The following is a 27,378-nucleotide window of genomic DNA, read 5'->3' on the forward strand; positions in this document are numbered from 1 at the left end:
CGGCTGCTTCGCAGGAAGACTCCCGGAACGAGAGCCCCCGGCTACCGTTTGGGTTGACGAGGGGCCTCTTGTAAAAGGCCGTCCGGCAAAGGGCCGTCCGGCAGAGGGACGCCTGGTGGATGGCCGTCTGGTGGAGGGCCGCCTACTAAAGGGGCGCTTGGCGGCGGTCAGCTGGAGTCAGTCCATGAATAGGGCTTAATATACCTTGAAACGGCTGAAGAAGGATCCGGACTTCCTGCCCGTGGCTCTCCTCGAGAGTGCGTCGCCTTCCCAAAGCCCGTCTTCAGTCGCGGCTTCCGAGCTTGGCGAGACACTGTCTAACTGATATCGGACACTGGCGTCCTGACCCTCAGACCCTAGTGCGGCGTGATGCCCGGAAAGAGGTCTGTTGGCAACTTGGGCCTCCGCTGGTGGCATGTTCCCCCCTCGGGCGACGTGCATCCCGTTCGCAGGCATCCCGTTCGCAGGCGCCCCGTGGCTGGACAACACCCATAGAGAGGCGCCAGATAGAAGCACGAGGAGTGGACGCGGTCCGACCATGTTGGCAAAGAAAACTAAGAGGAACGTGGGCAAGTGTGGGTAGCGAGTGGCAGGTGTTAAGGTCAGTCAAAGAAAGGACAAGAGAGAAAGATGGTTGTTGTGGTAGCTAGTTGCCGTTTGAGCAGGACAAGATCTGGCTTTTGACAGTCAATATATACTGCTTACTATCAGCCTCTGGAACGTTGAATATACCACAGCGACCTAGACTACCTCCACCTCCTCTCCCTTTGATGAACCTGCTTCGTGGGATATCCGCGAGGGGGAAGGCACATTGGCCCGTCCGACCAAGCCGCCCGGCGACATCGGAATTGACGAAGAACGGCATCAGCGGACGCATGGGTCATGACGACTGGGCTTCCCTTCTTCGCGTGAGCCGTCACCCGACAAGGTCGCCTCGTAGCGAGCAACCGACTGACGGCCTCACCGGACGTTTGGCCAGGCCCATCTGACGAGCCAGAAGTCACTCGACGGGACGACGGAGAACCCCAATGCCAGGCGGTAATATGTTTAGAGAGCCTTTCGTGCGCGGGATGCGGTTGACTGTCTTCTAGCCAGTCTCGCAGGTTCTCGGAATAGTAGTCCTCGCTGCCGATACGTATATTATCCCCACCGCCCTCCACCGGAGCGTAATTAGTCTTTCGGGTCTGCGGAGGCTGGGCAGGGCGTGCGTGGCCGTGACTCGCTAACGAAGACCGGGTATAGCATCAATCTGCACTCGGCCGGGGAGGCCAGTGTCGGCAGATTCAACGACATCCCGTCTCGTGGGCCGCAAGTGGGGCCCTCTGGCCGCTAGGAACTATGTTGGTCTCGCCGTCGGACAACCCGAGGGCCGCAACAGAAGTGGTAGAGAGTGCGGCGGGTCTGTTGTCCAATCCACAGGGCCTCCTCTTCGCTCAAACAGCAGCATGGCCTTTGTCCAGCACTGTAGAGGCGCGTGTAGTCCACGTAAGCCTAGCCTGTGGCATACGCAGAAAAGTCGCCAGTTTATAGCCAGGCAAGGTCGGCGACAGGTCAGTTGAGGAGGACGCCAAAGGCGATGGGTCGTGCATCTAAAAGTAGACGCTAGAGCTTGTTTTCACGAAGCATCGGACCTCCCGACGACGGCTTTGTCCGTCTCTTGGCCGCTGGGTGCGGGTGACTCTGACCGTGTTGTCCCTGCCTCCTCCACAACCACGTCCGAGGGGGCCGGAGGCTGCAAACAACAGAGGTCGTCACGTCCCACTCGGCTCCGCCTAGGATGAGTTGCGCAGGCTCCTTTGTGTGATAAGTCTGTCAGTAGACTGCAAGCATGCTGCTGGGCGATATACGCATCTAGTTACTACAAAGCCTTAATATAAGCAGAGAGGACCAATAAGTGCAATATAGCCGCAGCTTGCGTTAGTAGGACGAGAATCCATGGGGCAAATAACATGAAAACAAATTTAAGAAGGTGGCTGGTAGTGTATGTTCCCATGGCCATGGCCCATTCGGAAGTCTAACAGTAATAGGAGGCCTTTTTTTTTTTTTTTTTTTATAAGTAAGAAGAAAGGAAATTAATTAATTCATCGACGTTTTCTCGGCGAAAGGCAACGTGTGTAAGTATACTGAATTCCTCAAGGTGCGTTACATTGCAGCCCCCACCGAGACCGCTCGGGCCGTCCCGCGCACATTCAAACCGTGGACTGCAACCTCGTCCATGCTTGTGCACTACGCCAGCTACAACAATAGGAAACTAGACACAAGCCATCCTCGGTACACTCCCCGATTAGATTACTTCCGCCAGCCATCCGTCCGATGACCGTCAGCCCTACCTTACTACGTCTAGCCCCACACGGTGTGGCCAGGGGTGCCGTCAAACAGCCAGCTGACGAAGCCCGGCTCCTGGTTCGGCGGGACACCGACGATCTGCGGGGGTGGCACCGCGTGGAGACGCGCGCCGTTATCGACTCCGAGGAGCTCTCTGGCCTTAGCGACCAGGGGCGACCTCAGGCGGACGAGATGCATAATCACCAGCTGCCGCAGATCGTATGTCAGGTCCTGCTGGACGTTAACGAGGGCCCCAGGGGTCTTCTCAATGATCCAGCTAATATCCTTCATGTCCTTGTCGTTCTTATTGCGATGGTCTGCGGCTAAAGCGTAGACCTTGGACTTGAAGATCTTTCCAAGTCTCATCACGTGGATGTTAAGCGCCTTCTTGGCCCTCGTCTCCTTTTGGATATCCTTTGAGTTGGCTCTGAGATTTTCGGGTGTCGTGAGCGTGCCTGTGATGTACGTCAATATCGCTCCACCAATCAACGAGCCCATGGCCTGGGGGGAAGGGGGGGGAAGGGGGGGGGGGCAAGGCAAGGCAAGGCAAGGCGAGGAGGCAGTAAGGTAAAGCTTACCTGCGATGATCATGTCAACCTCAATATACTTCGGCTTAGACGAGCTCCCTTGGTTGTGGTAGACGCGCAGGTGGGAATCGCTTGGCCATCCGGGGCCGGGGAGAATGAACTTCTTGTCCTTGCTCAGCGCTGTCTTGAGCTTTGACATTGTTGTCTGGACGACGATGTCAATGTCGCCGGTATAACGGCTGGGCTGGCCGTGGATCTTCAAGGCAAGGCCGCCGGCGACGGCCCAGGGAATCTTGTTCCGGTCTAGAAGCTGGGTGAGGGTGTCAAGGCTGTCCATGAGGTGGAAGAAGTTGACGTCGGATTCCGACTCCTTCTGGAGCATTGCCGCCTCCTGTGCACTGAACCAGCCCTTCTTAATGTCTCTGCCAACGAGCGAGCCAGCTGTGGAAAGATGCACGCGCGCCCCGGCGTCGTCCTCGTCCCCGAGGTCGTCCCGTTGGGGAGACGGCCCGGGGGCGAGGTCTCCTGCCGATGACGGCAGGGCGGGGGCGGCGAGGCCTGGAACATGCTGCGTTGAGAGCGGTGCGGCCGAGACCGACGCCGCCAGGAGACAGCTTAGAGTGGCAAGAGACCAGTGCATGACGAAAACGAGCGAGGGAAACGATAGAAAAAGGATTGATGGTCAAGGCGAAGCCTGTAAACGACTAAAGGAGCGTGAAGTTGGATTTCGCGGGGAAGGGACGCCTTCAATGTAGGGACCTGCAGCACAACGTGTCGGGGGTCTTCGAAGTGAGATCGAGGACGTTGCGCAGACCGGAGGGGTTAAGTAGTGAGAGAACAACGCTTGCAACGCACCGTGTTCCGCGGAGGGCTAGGAGTTCCACGGTTCCCCCCCTCAGGCGAATGAGCTTTCTGGTGTTTTCGGCACTTTGACAACAGCAATAACCAGGCCTAGAGACTGGGTCCGGTCGGGGATCTCAGCAAAAGGCTGACGGCGGCGTCTCCGAAGGCTGAGAGCCCACTTCGTCGGTACGGCTGCCCGGACGGCAATATCCGATCGAGAGCCACCACACACGCTGGTGTCCCTCATCCTCTTCGACGAGGATGCTGTGGGAGGCATGTTGCGATGCGCATGTTGCGATGATTTCCTCGTCCTGAGCGCAGCCCCAGTGAGCACTCGAGGAGGGCTCTTCCCCGCAGCGGACCGGCTGCCAGCTCGGCTGAAGGCGACCACGGCCCCCTCCCCTCCCCACCCCCCCCATGAGAGCCAAGACCCTAGGCCCCGGTGTCAACGGGATTGAACTCGGACGTAAATGTTCGTTCAGCTGCAGACAGCGGCATACGGAAAGTCCTGCGGTGTCGAGATGTTTTAGACGGCGGGCTGACCGTCTGGTCCAGCGTTAATATCTCCTCCTCACTCTATAGCTAGGCTCCTCCTAGCTCTGGAGATGCCGAGATATTTAGGAATATCATTGATCAGTCGAACGCACGCGTGATATCCGGATAACTTTGTAGCCAGCCGCCGTGCGAGAGCTTCACCTCTCCCCTTCACCTCTCTCTCCTTCTCTGTTTCGCCCTCCCTCCTCCTCTCCTTCTCTCCTCTACTCTCCTTTATTCTCTCTCTATATCTCTCTCCCTCCCTCTCCCTCTCTCTCTATCTCGCAGTTACTCTGCTCACCATCGTCTTCAATCACCAAGGCGATAACACCTACGTCCTTACATCATGTCTCTCGATAGGGACGCCGCGAGGCTGTACAGACCGCTGCGCACGCTTTGTGTCTTATTGATATTCGCCCTCTTCGCTGGTAGCTCTCTTGCCGCTGTCGCCGCCGCCAGCCCCGTCCCAGGAGGTGCACCTGTTGAACCAGAGGGCTTGGAAACGGATGCTTGGAACAGCAGTGTCGCGGCTGAGGCGTTGGTCGCCCGGGGTATCCAGCGCCCGTCTACCGCCGCGGACTCTCAGGTCAGAGAGGTCATTGAGATCCTGGCCGGCGCCCCGGGCAGCAAGATCCCCGGCCCGTCCCAGGCTTTGAAGGCCGTTGAGACTCAGCTGCAGAGGGGCCTCCAGGCTCGCGGCAGGAACAAGGGGAAGATCGAGGTCTTCTTCATCATCTATGGCGGGAGCAACGGCGACGTCCCCCTGCTCTCGTCGGTGCTCCAGGGCATGCTCGACAGACCGGCCATCTTCGACGTTAAGCACGCGATCGTCCTCGGCGACAGCTACCGGGACTTCTTCCCCGAAGGTCTCAAGGCCAAGTTCGCCAATGACAACCGAGAGTGGGCCTCGAAGACGAACCCGCCCCGGCGCGACCAGGCGGTCGCCATGTTTATGCAGAAAATGGCGTCCATCCTCCATGGTTGGTCGCCCGACCTCATCGTCGCGAGCCACTTCATCCCCCCCTCCGCTACAACACCGGACCAGCGCCGCCAGATCCAGCAGCTGACGGCGCCCACCCGGGACCGGATCCTCGTCGAGCTCCAGGTCTTTTACCTTCCCGGCATCCGCTCCACCGCCCTCACAAAGAAGGACATCAAGCCTAACCATATCCGCATCTACGCACAGCAGCCCGAGATCTGGGACAGCTCATCCCCCAGCGCCGTCGGGGCGGCCATGGTCGGCAAGCTACCCCGGCTGTCCGGTCGCTCCAGCACGGCCAGACCGGGCCGCCAGGGAGAGGTGTACTCGTGGATCGACAAGCAGGGAAAGCGGCCCATCTTTTACATGGGCATGGGTATGAAGGAACGCCCCTTCGACAAGGACCACGCCTTCCCGGCATTCTTCGAGGTCGCCAAGCAGGAGCTGGCCGCCCTTACCGACTGGAGCTTCATCATCCTGCACAACGTCAAACGATCCGAGTCCAGCTTCCGGCGCGTCACCCACAACGGACGCGTCTTCCATCTCTTTGTCGGCGAGACGTCGTGGGCCACGCTATTCCCGGAAATGTCCCTGGTACTGACCCACGGCGGCGTCGGCTCCATGACGGACGCCATCGCCGCCGGCGTCCCCCAAATCATCCTGCCGACGGACTACGCCGCCGACCAGACGTACTTCGCACGTCGGCTCGAGAGGATGGGCGTCGGCATCGGCCTGCCGCAGATCCCCTACGCTGCGCTCTCCAAAACGGACTACGTGTCCGTCAAGGAGATCCGAGACGCCTTCTCCAAGATCAGGACCAACAGGAAGCACTACACGGACGGCATCAGACCATTCCGGAAGAACCTGGCCGATACGAATGCCCTCGACAACACCTTCGAGCTCGTCGAGAGGATGTGCGCGGGCTTGGTTGCCAGGACCTAGCGCACCAAGGCGGAATCCCGTCAGTATCAAGGCAGCCTCAGTAGAATCCGGCACGCCGCAATAAGTGTAGTATGTAGTGGACGGCCATGGGATGGATGGATCTTATGCTCTGTTTGGTAGCAGTGTACTAGGTAGTCAATGAAGTAGACAATGATAGCGTTCCCGTAAAGGTCTTGTTGCCCTCTGGACATCGGCTAATGCTGTTCCCAACCAACACGGTTGGCGTTCGGGAATATGTCAGGTAGAAACAGTATAGCTTGAGGCAGGTTTGTTGCTGTATCATTAGTCTCCCGTCCCCGGCTTCCCCTTCCACTGGGACGGGGCCCCCTCTACCTCTAGGGGGTTGGGGGTTGTTTCACTCGCGGGAACAGTGGCTCGCTCGCAAGCGCCAAGACCCGGAAGAGAGCGAAGAGCCCGTACGGATAAGTCATGATGGTGAAGAATGGCAAATGGACATGACTAGAGGCTAGGTAGATCACCAATTGACAGCAGAGCGGGGGAGGAGGGAGGTCGTGAATGTCACGTAGACATGGGAAACGGTATCTGTTGGTGGAGACGATATCTCTCCACTGACATTCGTCTCCAAGCATGCTCCATACGTTCCTACTAATAAGACGTTAGTCGCGCTATATCGCCGGCCGGACGTCGAGCTCGCTCGGTCTTTGTTCTCGAAGCCGTGGCCCAGGTGGCTCACGGAATCGGCGACGCGTCCGCGGCAAGGCGTGGATACTGGCGATGTCAGTGTCGTGTTGACCTAAAATTAGCTCTCTGCGAGGTCAAGGGACGAGTGGGGGGTTTTGTTAGAGGGTTGAACAAGCAGAAAATCCCCCAGTGTTAGCCCATACGCGTTTGAGCATGTGCGCCTTGAGGACGGTTGCGGCACGCATGGAATCTGTTTACCATGGTACGTATCAATAGGTATTCGGATGAGGCATCCGAATCCAAGACGAGGCAACACGGCTAGGCTTGCGCCAAGACCACGGCGTTAGTTGACAAATGACGGCTGTCCGGGTCGACCGAGGGCGACGGCAGGCCGGTCGTATCCCGGCGAATCGCTAAGCTAATTTATACATACGCTAATCTCAATCTCAATCTCCCAGCCGCCAAGCAGTGTCCATCATCGTCAGACGATGGTCGATAGATGCGGTAACCGTCTCTCGATCCAGCATCGTACCGAGTGCTTATGCCACAGTTCAACGAGGGACGGGAGACGCAACTTTCTTACGGCAGGCCGGTAGACCGGCAGACAGTGTACAGATGATCGCGAGGCCCCGGGCAGTAGCCGCTGACCTGGCAGCTAAAACGCGCGGTTGTCCAGCTTGCCTGCGGGCTGTCCGAAGCCGGTTGTTTATTTGCAGACATAAGACTTCTAACGAACAATGTTCCGCCGCGGGGACCGGAACTGAAGGAGACAGGGAACAAAAAATATCTTGGCCGGTAAAGTAGACCTCACTTCCCCCACCTTGACCACTTGTCTTTCTAGTGTCCCTTGCCGACTGCCTCACCTGCGGCTACATCGGCCCCACTTCGTGCAGATCACGACTAGGGTTATAACGTAAATTTGGTGCCCAGACAATGCCATCCCATCGCCCAAATGGCGTTTAATTCACCCGAACTTCGATCGCGCCGCGCCGTGAAGGCCCCCAATCTTTCCCCTGTCCTTTTCCTCTGTTTCTCTCTTCTTCTACCGCTGATTTTGCTGAGTTTTTTTTTTCTCGTTTTTTTTTTTTTTTTCTCCGTCTTTGACCGAGTTTGGTGGATACGCGCCCTCGTTAAGGTTCGAATGGCACTACCGGTTAGTTATAGCCCCGCAATTGAACGTTGGATGGACCCCAATCCGCGACGGTTCCCGGTCATTGTGTAACTGGGCCAGTACGGCGAAGATGGTCTCTCGCTGGTCATATATTCGACGTTACACAGAGCAAAGTAAACGCTTCTGCGTGAGGTAGCTGTGTAGGAAAGAGCCACAGCATCGTAGCGCCGCAAGCCGACAATGACTTTCAACGTACTAGTTGCATCTTTGACGTTGATGGGGAGCAGTCTTTCGTTCCTGACAACGTTTGGCGCATTGGTCTCCATCGGTCTCCACCGCACCCAGCGCCGGTCTTTGCGCCACATCCTCATTCTCAACCTCATGGTGGCCGGTAATGTGGTTCCCATCAAGATTGTTCCGAGAGGACGAGAGGGCTAACAGCTTCCGAATAAAAAGAATTCATCAACTCAGCCAACAACACCGTCTCGGGGATTATATACATCAGAGACCAAGGGTTACGACGCGGAACAGCATGTGTCCTGAACAGCGTGATTGGTCAACTATCGGTGCAAGCGTCTGATTTTTCCATCCTCGCCATCGCCATTGCCACCCTTCTGGTAGTAAAACAAAAAACGTCCATGGCGGAGGGGACGTCCCTCGAGAAGGTCTCCATCTGCTTCTGCGTGTGGATCGTCCCTATTGCTACCAGCGTCGCGGCGGCTGGGATCGGCGTCCTGGGGCCCGTCAGCGGGAACTGGTGCTGGATAACGTGGGACCGGCCGGATCTCCGATTTGCCCTCACCTACGTTTGGCGTCTGTGGATCATGTTCGCTACCGTTTCCATCTACGCTTACGTCTGGTGGTACCTCGGCCAACGTCTTCGCCCCGCTGCAATGGCGCCGGATTCCTTGGGCTGGACCGGAAGCTCGACGAGCACTGCTGCTCCATTGACAGCACGCCAGACGACGGTGAGTGGATTGGATGTGAATTGGCCACGGCCGCAAATCGCGGCTATGGGTGGACGACACCCTTCACGGACCACACAGCCCCTGGGATACGACCTTTCCCCGGTGGCGACGGACGCCACAGCGTTTCCTGTGACGAGGTGTTTGACAACAGACAGTAGCAGCAGACGTATGCTATCGCCGCGTAATTCTCGACTAGGGGGAGATGATTACTTGGCGGACTCCCGACCGAGCTCCGGCCGAGACGTCGGCGCGAGTGATAAAGTAATGCTGCCGAACCTCACCGCCGCGGCGACGGCTCATCATTCGATCGACGAGCAGTCCCGGAGATTGGAGAGGCGCATCAAGCGCATGATGCTCCTCAACTCGTATCCCATCTTATATATCCTGCTCTGGATCCCCGCCCTTGTGAACAGAGTGATGGAAGCGTCTGGGGTCGAATCGCATGGTTTGTTGCTAGCGGCTCTGCAGAGCTCGAGCCAGTTCATCGGCTTCGCTAACGCGGTGACGTACTGCCTCCATGAAAGCTTGGAGCGAAGACCGAAGGAGAGTGCTGTTCGCTGGCCACTTAGAACATCATGAGCCTGCAGCTGGGCTTCATGCATTCACATGGCTGGACGACCCAGAACCCGGACCTCTGCGTCAAATTGCACCCGGACGCCTTCGCAAACGCGCCTGGCTACGCATGACGACCATCCAGCCTTTGTCGTCGTCTATGCCGATAGACCCATAGAATAGATATTGTCTCAACTACTTGATGATATGGAGGTGGTTGGTCGGTTAATAAGATAGACTGGGCGGAAAATTATCAGGTAGCCTGTGTAATTGAAGATTGACTCTCATATTGATGATGCTGGGGCCTGTTGAGCAGCGGACGCGTTATGACCGGTACGGTTCACGGTCGTTAGTAATGGGAGTACCCATCTCGCGTTACAGCGGCGACTCCGGCATCTTCAGCCTGGCCATTCCTCCCCCCCCTTTGCAAAACGATTCTGTGACTAGCTCTGTAGTAAGACGCTGCTGGATATCTGTTGCTGATCCCAAGCTGTACGCCCTCCACCTCCACAAGTCATTGGCACCTTGTGTCTTTGCGATGTGTCGCCAGGCGAGGCAACTTGGACCAGGTAACTTGCCGAGGGTTGGGGGCGGACTCTATGAAGCTCGTCGAGATTCCCCATTCGGGCAGGGGTGGTCAGGGAGAAGAGAAGAGACGGGCGGCGCATATGTTTCCAGCCAGTAGTTGTACACCTGTGCTTGGGTGTACCTCGATGCCAAGCAAGGACCCGACCCTATATAGATGTTCCCCCTGTCTATCGGACAATCCGAGATGTGGGACAAAAGTGTTTCTATACCCACAGCGTCCTGTCTTGCTTTCGACTTTGATATATTCCTTTTTTTTTTTTTTTTTTTTCTTTCTTTTTTTCCCCTTTCTCCCTCCCCCCCAACAGGAAGACTGGCGCTAGTATAATACCGCAGACTTACGAAGAAATTAGGATCAAGCAAGGGCGTACAAAAGGGAGCATAGACTTGTTTGTAACCCTGGGTTAACACGTGGCGCCGCGCAATTCGGGAAGGGCGTTTACCTCACACACCTGGGCCAGGGCAGTGGGTTGGGAACCCCGGTGATTGGTACGTACATGTCACACCACCACTAGACTACTTAACCTCAACCGCGATTCTCCATTCAGGCATTGTCACGTAACCGCCAATAAGAAGGCCGTCGAGAATGTTCTCAAAGCCTGGATCCCGGAAAACACCTGGTGGAATATCAATAAGCAGTATAAGTGGACGGCTAAGCAAACCGTCAACAAGGTGAAGGTTGACGACGAGGTGTTTACTCGCGCCCTTCGTATGTTAAAGATTGACAAAATCAACGGTCCCGCCGTCAACTTTGCGAAGGCGGCTAGGCAGCTGCTTATCCCAACAGACCTCGTCAACGATAGGAACGTAGATATATAGGTCGATTGCAAAAAGAAATGGAAGCGGCTCCCCGACAACGCAGTCGTCGACTATAGAACCTGGAAGAAGAATGTTATCGGGAAACCACAGTGAGAGGAGTGGTATGGGGATCCGCGCTACCGCCACGAGGCCTTCCTTCAGGCTCTTGGGCGCCGTTTTTTGTCGACCTCATGTTTTGTGTGTTTGGGCCCACTATGTTTATCAGGTTTATAGAACATATCCCTAGAAGGAAAGGAGTTTGGTTTCATAATGGAGTTATAAGACATTGAATCGAGTAAAAGGGAAAGAAACCGAAGAAATACAAGCTAGCTGAGATCGACACTGCTGTTGCAGGCTCCACGGCTTCTTGTGACCTGCCAAAGGCTAGCAAAGCCTCATCAAACGGCGAGTGCCTAAGGGGCCGCAACTTAGGAGTATTGGTGCTTCCCCTCTTCAAGGTAAGGTGTGAAGTACATCCTTGGCAGAAGCGGGTCGGGGCGTACAACTCTGGGACAGAGCGGAAGCTGTGGCGGTGATCGACCCTTTATCATCGTCATTCCCGGCCGTACCCTTTACAGCTATGAACCCCATGGGGACTAACTGTAGCAGCCTTTACGTCGCATAGTCTAAAGTGGAGGGCCTAGGATAGCTATGTCACAGGGCGGCTGATGATATAAAGGACCGACAATCGCTACGCATCCCCAGATAATCTGCCGACAGCACCGCGGTGGCCGATCCTGAGACGTGGACCAGCGATGGGGAGACGGTCCTGGCATGACATATACCGTCCGTCGCCATGTTGATTCTAGTAGATAAGTGTGGTGACAGCCTTGGGAAGAGTGGTTTGAAATGCAACTAAGCGTATAACAGAGCAAGGCCTATGAAACAATTGGGTGTTATGATTCAGCACGACATGCTTCACGGTTGTTTCCTCCTTATTGGGGCCGCCTCGTCCGTTTCTTTCACATTCCTTCTCCGCTGTTGCGGGTTCTGACGGCTAGTCTTGTTTGATAGCAGTTGCCCCCTCTGCGCCGACCCCATCCTTTGTGGCTTTGCCCCTCCCCCGCTCCGGCTCCACGATACGCCACGAACGCTCCACGCTCATTCCGTCTACAACATCAATGCACTGTGGGTAATGAATTTCTCTTGTGGTTTCTTCCTGTTTCTTCTCTTGAGAGCGATCTTTGGCTTCTCCGTCTCTTTAATGGCCCGGACACTTCGGCTTGGCTTCAGTGTAACAGGGCTTCTTCGCCTGGTCCGCGCCGCTGCGAAGGTTGGAGCCGGTCGCCCGGAGGTGGGGGGCAATCGACACGCCCTCTATAGGGCTGACACATCGTTCATAGCCCAACGTCAATCAACGACAGCACGGCGTCCGTGACAAGAAGAATCCGGGTTTTTCATCATTCTTATTTCTATTTCTGTTTCTTCTTATATTTCTTCTTCTATTTCTTCCCCCCCTCCCCTTTGTTATCATTCCTGGTCTTTAGTTACATCACCCTCCAGACTCCAACCTTCTGAGGATTATATTTACATCATTCACCTCTAAACCTCTCCGAATGCTGAAGGTATTATTAAGTTTCTCTCGTCGGCCGACTGAAATACTTGATTATAGCACGCCTGCGCTTATCACCTGCGCCTGCTACCTACCGGACTACTGCCGCCGCGATCGTTGGTTGAAGACGGCTACAGGCTCAGCCTGTCCCCTCTACCTTAGTAGTGGAAGCCCTGACCGTTACAGTAAGGGACGGGGTAGACGGTGCTGTTGCAAAGTCGTATAATGCCTTTGACGAAATCGAGATTGCCGAAGCTTTGGTCGGTGTAGGTGTCGGAAGTGAACGACGCACTGGTCGGGCGATGGCTGCAGCCGGTGAGCAGACGCCCGGTGACACGGCGGACGAGCGGCTGCGACACAACGAGCCCATGCTGGCCTTCGGGGACGGTGAAGCTGAGAGTCTGGCTGTCGGAAGTAGTCCACCGCTGGGCGTAGTTGACTGACAGAGATATGCTTAGGGCCACCTTTGCGAAGGCAGCGTTGGCGGTCGAGCTAAGGCTGACCGAATTCCCGACGGAGTAGCCTTTGGCGACGGAGACGGTGGCAGTACCACCATGGGAGCTCAATATGGGCGAGATGGCGACATCCCAGTTGAGGAACTCCTCGTCGGACTCAACCTGGACCTCCGTGCTCCTTCCGCAGTCACGACGGGCGAGGCCACCCCCCTCAGTAGACGGCACGGTTGCCTGGACGGTTTTGGGCGCAACACGCGCCAGTAGAGCGTCGTACTCTGCCGTCTTGAGAATTCTGTGGGAACCGTCCTCGTTCACGGCGACGACGTCGTCGAAACGCAGAGGGTAAGGGGCTGGCTGGGAAACAGCAACAGCAGCAGCAGCAGCAGCACTGAGTAGGCTGAATATAGCAATAAAGAACGACCGTCTCATCTTGGATGACATGTTGACAACGAACGCCTAGTGTGTTGATGGGTGGATGATGGAGAGTGATGGGGGCGAGAAGATGCCAGCTAGTCGTGGGCTAGATGAGGGAAACGAGCGTACAGCGCAGGGCGCAGAGTGGTGAGGAGGCGAGATGTTCCCGAAAAGGGACTGGACGGCCGCGGCCGTCCATATATACTTTCGGACGTTGTCCTGCTGGCATCGTTTACTCCATCGACGCCTAAGGTAGTGTAATAAGACCTGTTTAGCACCAGTATGGACTGGCTGCTGCAGTAAGGTACTACGTAGAAGATCTCATGCCGGGGCACAGACGGCACCCAGGTCCAGAATAGCGGCGGCGGCGGCCGGGCGACTTAACGAGGCTCGCGAGCCAGAGGGGCCTCACCAGGGTTCGTACGACCCGACGACGGATTTCCTTGAACCCGGCGAACGAACCATTTCCAGCAAAGGAAGCCTTCTGGCAGGGAAGGTTCAAGATGATTTTTCCTTTCCCTTGTCCCTTGTCCCTTTTCCCTTCTCCTTTTCTGTTCTTTGCTTCTTTCTCTTCATCCTTTCTGCTTCAGCAGGGGCAAGATAAAGGATAAAAGTTATGAAAAAAAAATAAAAAGAAAAATGGGAACGGGTAGACGAAGCCTGGCACGAGGACTGTTGGGAACGACAGCCACCACGCGCATGATGGCCATCGCGGGCTGCCGGACGTAATCTGGATGACTTTCGGGCCTGCCGATGCCCTGCGAAGGACCTGGCCGGCGGCTGCAAAAATCACGACTGAGATTCTACGGGAAAATAAGCCGGGGTTTCTGCAAAAGAATGTGTAGAAATTCTGCCCGGTGACAGGGGCACTCCGCCCGAACACTAGTGTAATAATTAACTTGCCCTAACGAGTGCCATCCACCGGCTGTGGACCCAGGGGCCACACTGCCGATAACCTTCAAGGCTATAGCTTCTCGACGTCGCATCTCGAACCTAGACGATAGGCAAGACGGCGATATGTAGGGTTGTAATTCGATGGGTATACGCCCTCGGATGTGGTGGACCGAGAAACAAGCCATCCAGGTTTAGTGACGGACGGGAGTGAATAGTCCGCGACACCAAAGACGGACATAGGAAGACGCGATTGAGCTTCGCTATGTCCGGCGGCGACTCCGGCCATCTAGTAAAGAAGCGACATTCTCCCAGCGGCCCCGTGGCTGGTACGTCTAGTGGATACAGTGGGCATACACCACGAGCCAGCTGAAGCTGGATGCATATCGCTTGGTGATTTAACACGCCACTGTGCTAGCTGCCGGAAGAACCATCCCCTACTACCGGGCTGTGAATATAAGACTAGATGGGTCACCTCATACTGTCATGATCGAGGATCCCGCTAGCCCTCCTCCTACTCACACTTGTCACAGGTGCCTCTTCACTTCTTTACTGCTGCTACATGTAGCCTATCCGCCGGGCATAGCGTTCTCCATCATCCTACACAGACGACCAGGTTCTCCTTGTTGTTTCCCACTGTGCAACGTAGTAGCGGAGCATCGAAACTCTCCGTGTAATGATGCAGCTATGTTTCTTGCAGGCAGCCGTCGGCCTAGCCCTCCTATCTATCGCGTAAGTCCCAAGAATCTCTAGCCATTCCACCTAGATTGTCTTAACTAACGTCCCCAATGTTCTGCCAACCTTCACGATAGCTGCGCGTGTCACAACGGCGGCGGTCCCAACCTACGTATCACCGCGAAGGCATGCGAACTATACGCCTCAAAGCAGCACCAGTGGGGCAAGGGCGAGTACGATGCCTCCTCTGGACAGGTATGATCATCTCTGGCGACCCGATTGGACAACAGCCCTAACGCATCCACCAGTGTGTGAAGTCTACCGACAGCGACCAGATCGCAGGGAAAGAGTGGGAGGCTGCCTGCCGTGAGGTTGCCGATACCGGCTTCAAGTGCGCCGACGGGCAAGGGCTGTATTGCAAAGCACCTCCGAATGAAGTTCGTGGGCGTTGCTGAGCGACTACTTGAGGAGGGATGGCATCTATCAGACTAATGGCGCTTTTGTTTTGTTTTTTTTCTCTCTCCTTTGCCCCTCCTCTCTCTCTCTCTCTCTCTCTCTCTCTCTCTCTCTGTGGCGTTTGGGGCGTTCGAGACATCCGTCTACTTGACGCAGAAGGCTGTAACTATCCAATCAACTACTGAGTGACGCCAAGTCCATTAAACTTCTCCAAACGCCCACTGACCGACGTATGTAACTCGCTGAAAAAGGACTGTCGATCTTTCGGACCAACAGCCGGTTTGCTACTACTCCCCCCTCATATACTGGCGTTATTCAGCAGTTAACGGGATAGTGCGGGTACTGTCCTCTCTTTGTACTCCTTGTGAGAACATAAACACGCAACTGACGACGAAGATGTGGTTTCTACACGAACCGCCACTATTCGGGGTCTTTAGACCAACGTATACACACGCCGACTCTTCGAGCAGGAGGGAAGGACAAGTTTGTAGACACAGACAACAAAACCGCAGGGCGCCTCCGTCTATTGGGCGTTTCCTCTCGCAAAATTCGGGCGGAAACAAACCTACAAAAGCTGTGACTGGCAGTAATTAATCCACAGACTATTAGACGTCAGTAAAAGACCTAAACCTTGAATGTAACGTGAGGGGCCTCTACTTAGTAAGCGTGAGATGCGACAAGCAACAAGGCTGCTGAGAATGGCGTGAACCCTTTCTAGAGCAGCAATAAAGATGGGATTGGGGATGCATAGCTGCGTCGTATTCTGGTCATCACCGCCCTTGCCATCTGGGCCCGCTGTTCTGTTCGTGGGAGCCGGCCTCTGGTACCCAATTCCCGCCGGGTCGATCCTGTAGAAGCTTTGCCTAACTCCTCATTAGGAGAGTTCTCTTCCGGGTTCTTGCCAGACTAACAAAGCCCCGTTTTCCGGTTCTGGCTCCGGCCAAGGCCGTTCCGCCCGTCCGGTCAAAATCATCAGGACTCGGAGCGACCGTTCGTGCACGTTACGCCCCATGAAGTTTTACTTCAGAAAGGGGATGGAACGCAGGAATCGATGGCCAGAGTCCCCACCTGGTCCTTACACTCGTAACGCGATTCCATAATAGACATAATGGCTAGCAGTGTCATCAACAGTCGACGGCAATGCCGAATGACCAAGGGTTCATGAGCGTAGACGGGCACCCCGAAGAAGGCTTGGCCGAGAACAGCAGGGAGGGGGCCGTGGTGGGTTATGGTATACAAGCTGTCAGCTCTATCGCTGATTCTAACTTTCTCAGTCGGTTTCTTTACTACTACTCTACTTGCTCCGAGACTGCCTGTTGTAATATTTCAACTTGGACGAGCCGACCAACACCGGTGGAAGTCATCTCTCTCTCTCTCTCACACACACACACACACACACACGCACGCACACGCACACATACATACTCTCATACGGAGAGAGAGAGATAAACAAACAAACAAAATACGAGATAGACCGCTATCTGGCCACCAAAAAAGATGCAGTATTCCGTTTCTAACGTGTGGTCTGTTGCACTTTGGGGTGCGTTCGCCATCCACGCTGTCACAGCACAGAATGGGAAAGACCTCCTGCCGGGAGACAAGGACGTGTGGCAGGGTATGAAGGGCGTCGATGCTTGGCGCCTCCCCTCTGATACGGTCAAGACCGGAGGCAAAGACGGTTCAGGTCAGTGATAACTGCGCGCCTCACTCTTCAGATCAAAGCCAGCAGTTCGTAATTAACTAATGCCCCAGTGACCCTTAAGGGCTCTAAAGATCGCGTGCGTTGCGGTGTTGTCCCTTACGACAAAGACGGCAACGTTTGGATGATTCCGGCGAATGGCAACTTCGACCAGGTCGGCTACATCCTGCCTCGGGGAGGCTACGACTCACGCCACGACACCACGCTCGCTGATTGTGTGGTGCGGGAGGCGAAGGAGGAGGGCGGCCTCGTTATTGACGTCAAGTCTCTAGTCCCTCTTGGGCGCAGCAATCATGGGTCGGTGTACTGGTACAAAGGCAGCGTGACGAAGCATGTCAAGCCGACAGAGCCTCGGCCCCAGCCCCCGAAAGCGTTCAAGCTCAACGACGCGCGCAAGGAGATGCAGAAGCCGGCCAGCAACCCCAAGAAGAAGGCGGACATGCGGATGGCTCTCCATACCTCCGTCTCCGCGGACGACTCCAAGAATTATCGATCGACATTCAAGCCACTGGAGCGAGGTGGCCCGAGCAGACCGGCTGGTGGCCAAGGCAGCCGCCAAACGAAGCCTACCCGGTGAAGCCCAGAGCGAATCAATCAAAGGGCGCTCGCTCCATAAAGGTAGTGATCGTAAAGGGGCGTCTAAAAGCATTGTTGGAATTGTCGAGCCGACTCTTGTGGAATCTAGTGCGTGGCCTCAGTTTGAAAGTCAGATGTGTGTTTCCTTGTGGCGCGAGAAAATGTGGATGGTCATGGGGGGATAGAACCCGACGTAGAGCATTATTTTCTTCCGTGCGGCTTTTGTATAGCTGGCAATCGCTTTTGGGGTTTGGGAAGGAATAGGATCAGGTAATATATTTTTGGATGAAAAAAAGGATCACCAGGGGCAAAATAAGCGGCCATTGGCCAGTATGACCAGCGTAGTGACAGCTTTGATTAACCTCCCTTCGTCTCTCTCATCTATCGTCTGCTACCCGTCCTCTGTCTCTCCTTTCTCCTGATTTCGTTCCGGCTCCCAAGCCATCCACGACCTCTGAAAGGTGTTAACATAAAGCCTGAGGTATGCTGTGAAGCGGATCAATATCTCCTGGCTAAATGCATCACTCATCATATAGGCGGGTTAGGTTTCACTACACGGGTCGTGAACAGAGATCGTGAGGCGGCCTCAGCGCTCATATCATGTTAAGGCATGTTTTCGTGGCGGGTCATTGTGCGGTTATGGGCTATTTGTACGGGTTCAGCAGTCGGAGTTGAGGGGCGAGTCGACTGCTTCACTTGTGCCACGATACGAATGGAGTCGCAGCCTTAGCAGCTATCGTGACCTCTGGGGCATATGGGGTTAGTTATCATGGTTCAACTTCGGTGTCTGTAGAGAATCTGGAGCCTAGCCCCTTCCGGCCGGCGCGGAAACAAATGCTGGGGCACCGGCGGTGTCGAGTCTCCGATCGAGGCCCCGGCCACGGGGTTCCCGAAGGCACCGGATAGGATTGCACTAGGCCCGCCCAACTTTTACCCCCCCCCCCCCCCCCCAAATCCACCTCCGCATCTAATTAGATTTTTCTTCCTCCCATGTGTTGCCTCTGCCGAGCGGGACCCTTTGGATCATGCTGCGCTGCATCTAGCGTATAGCAGGTCTCCGGCTTCAACGAAGTTAAGACCGTTGCGATGCTGGTACTGGTTGACGTCCGAGCTTGTCACCTCTTAGTAATTAGCCCACCATTGGCCTAATCGAATATAAATGCGCACTTGCGCCCTGAATTCGGGGTTCCCGACACGTAGGGTCCAGGAAACCGTTGACTACAGACTCATCGCCCGTGACTCTGATATCCTTCCCCGATATTTCGGTGTTGCCGTCTGGGAGTCCTCCACCTGGCCCGGAGGGACATATCAAATTGCTTGCAGCGCAAAGCAGACCAGGCTTGCGGCCCGTTGCAGCTTTCACTCTCTTTCAATCCGTCTGAACCACCCGAAATCACCTTGCACGGCTCGGAGAAGCCCTCGCAGGGGATCCTTCTAAGTAATCAGGTAAGGCAGGATGTTGTCAGTTATATCGCCTGTGGGGGGATTTGCCAGGAGGCCATCTTATTATTAGGATCTCGCATGGGGGCCTCATCCGGCTATAAGTATTATTCGATCACCGCTATCTGCTGTTGACGTCCACCAGCCTTACAGTGTATTGCTCCTCACACAGATTAACTGTTTACCTCTGACCATAATAGGTACTGGGAACCGGGGCGTCTGTCAACCCTAACCCTCTAACCACCTCATTCCTCTTTTCGCCCCCCCCCCCCCCCCTTGATCGAAACTTCGATGCGGTCTACCATGCTCCACGGCTGGACAGCCAGCTTCTCGGGCCTGCTTGTGCTGTTCACCATAGTTACAAGCGTCCTGGCCCAGGACCTCGGCATTAGGCTCGACAAAAGCGCCTACGAGAACGCCCAGCGCGTTATCTACTCGTCTAAACTCACGTTCACAGCAAACACTGCCACCCTCTTCACGGATGACCAGCTCTACGGGCTTGCCGGTCTGGCCCACACGCAAATGCAGTCCAAGTTCCGGGCCGACGGTATCGATCAGAAACTTCAGCCCAGCATGATGGCAGCTATGGCTGTCGGGAACGACATCTACCTGTCCTCAAGCTTAAAGGGTGGCTGGTTCGTGTATAACAAGTTCGCCAATTCGCATTCCAAACCCCAAGTCCGGGTTGCTCTTGAGCGATGCCAGGCACGGCTGCAAGATTCTAAGAAAGTCCCTGTCGACAAAGAGCACCAGACGCGGGCGAGCTGTGCAGAAGTCTTTACTGTTCATCAGGCAAGTTGCATCCTGCTGCATGCCAGCCTCACTACATCAAACGGTGGGTCTGCCGCCAGATGTCTACCACTAACACGCCGTTCTAGTATAACATGGACGATGAGGTGTCGCAGGAGGCGCGGAGGCGGCCCCCAGCTACACGCATTGTGGCCTTTGGAAAAGCAGGCCTAAGTGGCTCCCTAGGACGTAAGTATTGCACCTGTCTCAGTGGTGGGTAGTGTAGTCGATATGGTGCTGATGAGATTGTGACACAGCACAAAACGCCTGTGGTGGTGGTGAATCTGTCAATGACAAGGGTCTGCTCACTTGGGGATGCAAGCAGTTCATGGCGGACGAAGGCATTACCGTGCCGCGGAAGCCGGGGAGGAATGCGAACTTGGGCCTACCGAGGCCATTCCCTGCATTCACGAAGAAGCAGATCAGCATAGTCCCCCCTACCCGTCCGCGCCCTACCCAGGGCAGCAGGCCGCCGACTAGAGTGGGGCAGCCATCCCGGCCGACCCGGGCTAGACAACCACCTACACGGCCAAACTAGCAGTCCCGTGCGGATGGACCTATTAACCCAGTATGATGTTGGACTAGAGGAGGCTGTAACTGGTTAAGTGCACTACTGCTTGTAGACGAGACGAGGGGGTAAGCCGTGTGGATATAGAGGTCATAAGATCGGCGGTGGTGGTGTATAGGTCAGAAGGCCTTCCGGCTCTTGGACTGAACTAATAGCCTACGATGATACGGGGTCGGGTATACACTAGATCTGTTGTAAAAGTGCGATAGCTGGTCCGGTATAAATCCGCAGACCGAGACTTTATAAAGCCTTGATTCGAAAACTGAGTATCAGATAATACGAGGAAAACGAGCCAGCGGCGTAGGAAAACACCTATCCTCCCGTTCTGTGAGCTAGATGAGGGTGCGTGTGATTGGGGTTGGGGTTGGGGTTCAAAAGAGACCTGAAGGCAGCAAAGCGTGCGGCTGGATCGGAGCTGGCTACCAGGAAACATTGAATCGACAACGATGCAATGAGCTGTAGAACGGAGACTGCTGCGGATAGTGTGCAGGCAAGCGACCGCCTCGCGGACGATGCTGCCCAATTATATAAGTTCATAGCGCCACCTAGGTAGCCCACTCTTCCTCCCTGTTTCCTTCTTTTCCCCCTTTCCTCTTATTTTTCTTTTGTGTTGTTCCCGTCTCAGATTCTTTGACGGAAACTAGCCCCTTCATAGGTATCATGAGCAAAACCCTCGTTGTATCTTCAATCGCTTCATTCATCGCGATGATCGTCATAGGTATATTCTGTCTCAATGTCGGAATCATGAGACGTACATGTAAGCTGCGCCCTCTGGTGCCGATGCGGCATCATATTCTCTCCAGGATAGGCCTTTGACCAGATAGATATCTTAGGGACTAGGCCTAAGGTGGAACTGACCCAACACAAAGCCAAGGTTCGATAGAAGCGAGCTTAATGCCTTAAGGCGTGAGTCTGTATTTACAAAAACGTAAAAGTAAGCTTAGCTGTTTACATGCCCAGCTGGAGGCTACGGAGAGCGAAGGCATAGTCGTCATAGGACTAGCGCGGCAGCGATAGTCCATCCATTGCGGACGACGTGTGTGTTGAATAGGCTACGAACCACAGCTCTCTTGGTACCTCTAGTCATCTCACGGTTGTGGGTAGGAGAGCACCCGGCTACTTTGGTACCTATGGTGCCCCGCCGCTATAAGGGCGTCTGCTTAGAAATTGATAATTAACCCTGGATTTCGCGGGTGTTTTATTTAAAGACGCTTGGAGTTACTAAGCAGTACACGTCGTTACTTTGACTACCTCGTTCCCTCTAAGACCTGACGTCTGCTCCTATGTGTGGGTTTGGCGGAGGAGGCGATTCCTTGTTTGGTGGCGGCCGCTGGACATGTATCCCAGGGGCTGAGAAGTTTCACAGCTTCTGCGATCGTCTGGACTGCGACTTCGACGCTGCGGGATCTTTGCTCGACAAGGACGTTCCATTTCAAGGACAAGTTCACATCCGCGATTCAGATCCATAGGGGCCGACCCTGGACCGACTCAAACCACGACGGTCATACATCCCTATTAAGTGGGATAGTGACGCGGGCTCCGGATTGGATGGAAATATGACACCTTGCCGCTTGCCCGGTTGCTTCCACCGCAGGCCAATCAACGAGCTACTGGAGGCGCGGCGCCAAAGTGCAAACTAGTAGAGGCCGACGGCCCTATAGAGACTCCTCTTCTTCTGCAGCCCGCCGGGAGTGGGGGCCTGATATGGCCCTGGGCATGTACTGGACAAATTTCCGGCCACGGGCGTAGCCTCTGGCCCGGCTGGTCTGCTTATATCCGCTGGCGGGAACTTCTGTTACGCAGGCGTTGTTCATCAACGCAAGGGCATCGTTGCAGTCGACGACACGAACACCAAAACTCTGGACAATGAGCCTGTCCGTGACCCTGGGATATCCGTGGCAAGCCCCTTGTAGATGCTTTGCAGCCTCGGCGAGGGCATGCTGTCTGAAGCGAATGCCGTGTTCGTCACAACTATCACGCGTCAATATTCCCCCCTCGGACCTGGTCCCGCCTCATCGGCCGCTAGCTTGGAGGGAACGTACCTGATGATGTAGTAGAGTCCATTAAACTTGATGATCATGCTCTTGGCCCCGGCGGCATTATGGCGGCGAACCTCGTCGATGGTGGTCGTTCGAGCCTCGGCCTTTTGAGCGGTGGTGAGTCGCGGGCGCTTCGGCGCGACATTCGCGGCTGAGGGCTGCCTGCGCTTCGCCGCACTCCTCCCGCACTGCGGAGCCAGCCCTTCTGGCGCCTTTGGTGTGCTCCCAACGAGGCTGGTTGAGCCCGTCTCATAGCCTGGACACGCGAAGTGGCGTCTGTCACGGCCGGTACTCCGGCAGGCCTGCTGGACCTGCTGGACCTGCGGAGATGGCAGCACTACAACGCAACCGGGTGCGCCTTCGTGGGAGGCTCTCGAGGTTGCAGCAGATGTCCCCAGCGGACCGTCCGGGGGGCGCTGAGCCCCGTCCTCCGGCGGGGTTGGACATACTGCGGGCGGCGGTCTCGCAGTCAGCCCTCCAACCGCGGGAGGAAGCGAGTGTCCGCGGGGCGTGACGGGATCGTGGGATGCGACAACATCGGACCCTCCTCTAGGCTGAAGGTCGCTCGCCCGACCTGTCGCTCGGGCGGGAGGTTCTCGTTCCGGCGTGCCTTCGCCCGACCCCAAGCCCAGTATCGGCATGATCTTGCTCGATAATGGGAATCGCCGGTGGTGGTGTAAGAACACCTCTTTCTCCTGCCAATTAACAGTCTCCAATGACCGGTCTCGATCCAGTTGGATCTGTTCGAGGCGCCCGTGTCGGATCTCATCTTGATAACGACATAGGAGTTCGACGACATCCGAGGGCAAGATCTGACAGCTGATGAGTCGGGCCTGGTTTGCCAGCTCGATTCGAACGTTCTGCTGCGCGCGATCGCAGGCGGCCCTAATACGTTCTCTTGCCTCCTTGAACTGCAGCCTGTTGCTGTCCAAGGTGGCGAACCAAGCGTTCCGCTCCTGCTCGAGTGACTTGCGTTCGTTCTGCTCCCGAGATTCGGGGACGAGGCGGCTCTGCGTTGCCATGTCGGCGGTCCCGCGGTTGACGTCGAACATCAGCAATAGGTTAACTATTGTTGAGATGAGGTAGCAGTGGCCGAACGTGAGCTGTGTATGTCGGTCCGGCCAGTGGGCCGGTTGCCGTCCAGCAAACCGCGGAGGCCTAGCCCGGTCTCCCTGCACCTAAACTTGCTTCTCGTCAGTGATGGGGCAATGTGCACATGAGAAGATAGTCTGGTCCGGACGGTCTCGGCGGTTGGGCAACCGCGTTTGAAGAAGGCGATGACGAGGAGCCTCGCGACCGCGCGGTCCTGCTTGAATATGTCAGATGCGATCGAGATATCCTCCATCACAGGATCAGATCACCACATACCTTTCAGCTGACGGAGAGGCACGACTAGGGAAACAAGGCCCCGGAAGGGAGAGCGAGCCCGCGAGAGGATGAGGGGAGCCCAGTCTAAATGGGCTTCCCACCAGACACAGTATTTGAGGTAGGACAATAAGGTAATGACAACAGAATGGTCTGCTTTGCTCCTGTATGTGTTTGCTGGTGCTGATGCTGGTGCTGATGCTGGTACTGATGCTGGTGCTGATGCTGGTGCTGATGCTGGTGCTGATGCTGGTGCTGATGCTGGTGCTGATGCTGATGCTGATGCTGATGATTGCGACTGTGATGAAGGAAATTGGGGGTCATTTCCACCGCTAAATCTGATCGCCAAAGGCCCGCCGCGCGCCTTATGTTGCGCGAAGGTGCTTCTAGCGTGTGAGGTGTGGTGATGCCCCACGGGAGCCGTCCCCTACCGGCGGTCCCCGCCAAGCGACATGGGAAATAGCCTCCATTGTACATAAAGAGCTATATCTGGACTGGTACGTAGTCAAGCTGGCTTTCTGCGTGGCTGGCAGCAACTCATGGCTCCGGAAGGCCCGTCCTCCTGTACAATAACCTGCGGTCAGCTGAACCTGCGACCCCATACAAGAGATGAGCTCGTGGCGGCATCCAGCGAGCATTTACCCGAAAGACTGAGATTGCCCAACGATGCGGGAAATCTGCGGCGCGGGCGACATTACAGGGGTTCCTTGGCAGCACCAAGTCCCATTCCTCTATCCTGCATGCCATCATGTGTATATCAGCAGGTTGAGTCGGCGCTATGGGGTGAACAGGGCATCAAGCAAAGGTATCCCATAATTATGGCTCCCACACCACAGATATCAATCACATCCCCTACCTTCCAACCCTTTAACCCTAACCTTAGACCAGCCCCAGCTGTTCAAAAGTCCTATCTTTACCCACCTGGAACCCCCCGAATGACTCCGCGCATGTATTCGATTTTTTTCTGGACCTCTGGCGCCCGATTTGAATTCATTGTTCTTCGGGTCAGCGTGCACACAGTATGGGCGTGGGTGGTGTGGATCGCTTTGAGAGTCGGGGGCTGGTGCTGTGGCTAGCCGCACGCAGGCAGTGGCGTAGCCGTGTGGATCCCGGATAACCATGTCGGTTCGATCCGTCCTGAATACTCAAGGTCGTATTCGTACGGGTACACTCTGATTAGCTGTCACTGCCCCGAGCGGCCCGGCTGGACCTACAGCCCGGAGCGAACGGTATACCTATCCACTGTTTAGGCTCTAGGCGGGCTGGGCGCAATTGGGACCCGGGCATGGATTGCCCCAGCATGGATAACGCCGCCTGGGGATTCTCGGCCCCACAAACGTTTCAGATAGGCGTCCGTTGTTTTTCTCGGCCCATATAATCCTTGTTGGTCGTGAGGCTGTTGTTGGAAACGGTTTGGATGTTGCCGCCGCGGACGCCCTGAACTTACCACGTTACGTGCCTATGTACGACCACCACACAACGCAACCTGCTGCTGCTATAGTATGAGTAGGTTGGGATGAGGCTTGGCGCATTAACGTTGTGCAGGCAGCACGCTGTCTGACGAAACCTCCCCAGCATCCACAAGTCGTTCCTTCGGACGGCTAAAACCGACGACACTCAGGGACTACCTAGGCACCCAGCTCCAAGAGCTTGGGCCGAGTGATCCCTGCATAAGAGGTGGACTAGGCCTGTGTATCATAGACGCATGCTGCCCCTAAGTAGCGGGTCAGCTGCATGGGGAATTCCGACTGTACAGGGGGCTATGTAGGGTAGAGGATTGAATTTAGTTTCAGTCCAGTTAGAACCGCCGCTTAACTTAGTCCTAGTTTACTTTATACTAAATCAAGGCAGGAACCAGACTAGGGTGAAAGTGAGACTAAACCGAGTTAATACTAAGCCTGAACTGCTAAACGAAAGAAATTCAGGGACGGCGCTATAAGGTATACACTGGTGGATTTAAGACTTACTGTGAAATACAGGAATAGTTGACCCTCCGAGGTAGATGGGCGTATGAGTTGAGTTGTTTATATCTATTATATTATGCGTATAAAGGCAGCAGAGTATTGATAGATACAACGTAGCATTACTACTACACGTGTGTAGTATACTACAATACTACACGTTGTAGTACTACTGTGGTACTAAGAGATTTTTTGTCGTATACTACATGATACATACTGCAACGGGGCAAGGGAGAAAACTCATCAATCGTGCTGGGTACTCCACTTAAGGCGAAGAAACCCCCTGAAAACGCCCAAACACTTATGCATCGATTTTCTAGCCAACCACAAGAGATATAAAGACGAAAGCATGAATGTAAGCCTGACCAAATTGTGCTTTATCTATAACTTCTACTCTTTCTATACCTTGGGTTGTGCAGTCTCTTAGAAGAAAATGGGCTGCTGAGAAGAAGTTTGGTGGCGTTGTCCCTATAGTATTCTGTCCTTTCTTAGCTTAGAATAATCTAAGAGGTACAGCAGGGATCGAGGGAAAGGATGAGAAGCAGGGGTGACTGAGGGCAAAAGAGCCTAAAGACGCCTATTCTTATTCGGTTTTCAAAGGGTAGGACTTGGTGAATTCTTTGCTATGGGTTGGGCTAAGGGATCTCGATAGCTCTCTTGGAGAACTGATCACTAGAGTCATCAAGAAGAACGGAAAAATATACCAAAAACGAGTGTGCTTCTTGCTTGTTTTCTGCTTGGTCCTTTTTGTCGTAAGCTGACCAGGCCTCCGTCTACTTATATAGGCTATTTCCTCCTATGATAACACCTAACGCCGATGAAAACGGCCATCTGACCTCTTGCCTTCAAGTTTAAATTGTCTAAAATTCCAAGAGCTCTGCCCCCTTTTAATACCTACTTGGAAAACCTGTAGTATAGTTTATAATATAAACGTGCGCTTATAGTAGTATAGTATAATACTACAGACCACAGCTTTAAAGGCATTTAGTTAATCATAATATATTAACTAGTTATAATCTGATAATTGCTTTTTTATATACTTCCTAAGTAATACCAATTCATAGTATAAATTACATTACTATTAATTATAGAATGCAATGAACTATCAATTATTCTTATGTACAGTTATAACATCATAAGTTTTATTTAACTATTAATATAAGTATTTAATTATTTATGTTCAGCTAATAAAAGAACCTTTTTCATTATCATAACTCATAGAAGTTTGATGTTACGAGCAGGTCAGGGCAACCAACTGTGGCAAAAAGCAAAAGCTTCGGTAATGACAAATCCGTTGTCCTTATCCCCTGTTCTGCACCATATAGTTACAATCCTACAGGGACCAACTGTAGCGGTCGTAACATTTGACTATAACTATGAATACTAATATATCACATTATGTATCATATTATAGCTAAAATGTAGTACAACTTGCGGTATGCGATGTACTATATACTACAACTACGGTAGTATGTAGTGTAGCTGTAGTACTAGAAATTTCTTTATAGTAGGCTACATACTACAACTGCATGCAGCATGTAGTACTGTAGTACTGTAGTATGTTACGACCCGTTATGCAGGATAACAGTTGACCGACCCACTTGGGCATCGGGCGGCTAGGACAGGACCTTTGTACTGCAGGATCACGGGAACAGCAGGGACTCACTCGGAATACGGAAGAACTAGGATACA

The 27,378-nt window shown here is 54.5% G+C and overlaps 6 protein-coding genes across 6 annotated transcripts; 3 read left to right on the top strand and 3 right to left on the bottom strand.

The window, feature by feature from the left end:
• Positions 1-2,340: 2,340 nt before the first annotated feature.
• On the bottom strand, positions 2,341-3,492 carry COL26b_013269 (uncharacterized protein; the record flags this gene model as incomplete). The annotated part of the gene is made up of 2 exons (XM_053185890.1): positions 2,341-2,780; positions 2,904-3,492. The coding sequence occupies 2 exons, from the start codon at positions 3,490-3,492 to the stop codon at positions 2,341-2,343; spliced, it is 1,029 nt and encodes a 342-aa protein (XP_053030163.1).
• Positions 3,493-4,575: 1,083 nt separating this feature from the next.
• COL26b_013270 (uncharacterized protein) lies at positions 4,576-6,150 on the top strand (the record flags this gene model as incomplete). The annotated part of the gene is made up of 1 exon (XM_053185891.1): positions 4,576-6,150. The coding sequence occupies one exon, from the start codon at positions 4,576-4,578 to the stop codon at positions 6,148-6,150; it is 1,575 nt and encodes a 524-aa protein (XP_053030164.1).
• A 6,366-nt stretch (positions 6,151-12,516) lies between these two features.
• On the bottom strand, positions 12,517-13,254 carry COL26b_013271 (uncharacterized protein; the record flags this gene model as incomplete). Its single annotated transcript, XM_053185892.1, has 1 exon — positions 12,517-13,254. The coding sequence occupies one exon, from the start codon at positions 13,252-13,254 to the stop codon at positions 12,517-12,519; it is 738 nt and encodes a 245-aa protein (XP_053030165.1).
• A 3,492-nt stretch (positions 13,255-16,746) lies between these two features.
• Positions 16,747-17,525, top strand: COL26b_013272 (uncharacterized protein; the record flags this gene model as incomplete). Its single annotated transcript, XM_053185893.1, has 2 exons — positions 16,747-16,933; positions 17,002-17,525. The coding sequence occupies 2 exons, from the start codon at positions 16,747-16,749 to the stop codon at positions 17,523-17,525; spliced, it is 711 nt and encodes a 236-aa protein (XP_053030166.1).
• A 1,742-nt stretch (positions 17,526-19,267) lies between these two features.
• On the top strand, positions 19,268-19,927 carry COL26b_013273 (uncharacterized protein; the record flags this gene model as incomplete). The annotated part of the gene is made up of 2 exons (XM_053185894.1): positions 19,268-19,614; positions 19,870-19,927. 2 exons carry the CDS (start codon positions 19,268-19,270, stop codon positions 19,925-19,927), a joined length of 405 nt encoding a protein of 134 aa, XP_053030167.1.
• Positions 19,928-21,976: 2,049 nt separating this feature from the next.
• COL26b_013274 (uncharacterized protein) lies at positions 21,977-23,382 on the bottom strand (the record flags this gene model as incomplete). Its single annotated transcript, XM_053185895.1, has 2 exons — positions 21,977-22,292; positions 22,364-23,382. The coding sequence occupies 2 exons, from the start codon at positions 23,380-23,382 to the stop codon at positions 21,977-21,979; spliced, it is 1,335 nt and encodes a 444-aa protein (XP_053030168.1).
• Positions 23,383-27,378: the final 3,996 nt, after the last annotated feature.

This window comes from Colletotrichum chrysophilum (assembly GCF_026319265.1).
Source record: "Colletotrichum chrysophilum strain AFK26 chromosome Unknown scaffold_216, whole genome shotgun sequence".
In the NCBI taxonomy this organism is placed as follows: domain Eukaryota; kingdom Fungi; phylum Ascomycota; class Sordariomycetes; order Glomerellales; family Glomerellaceae; genus Colletotrichum; species Colletotrichum chrysophilum.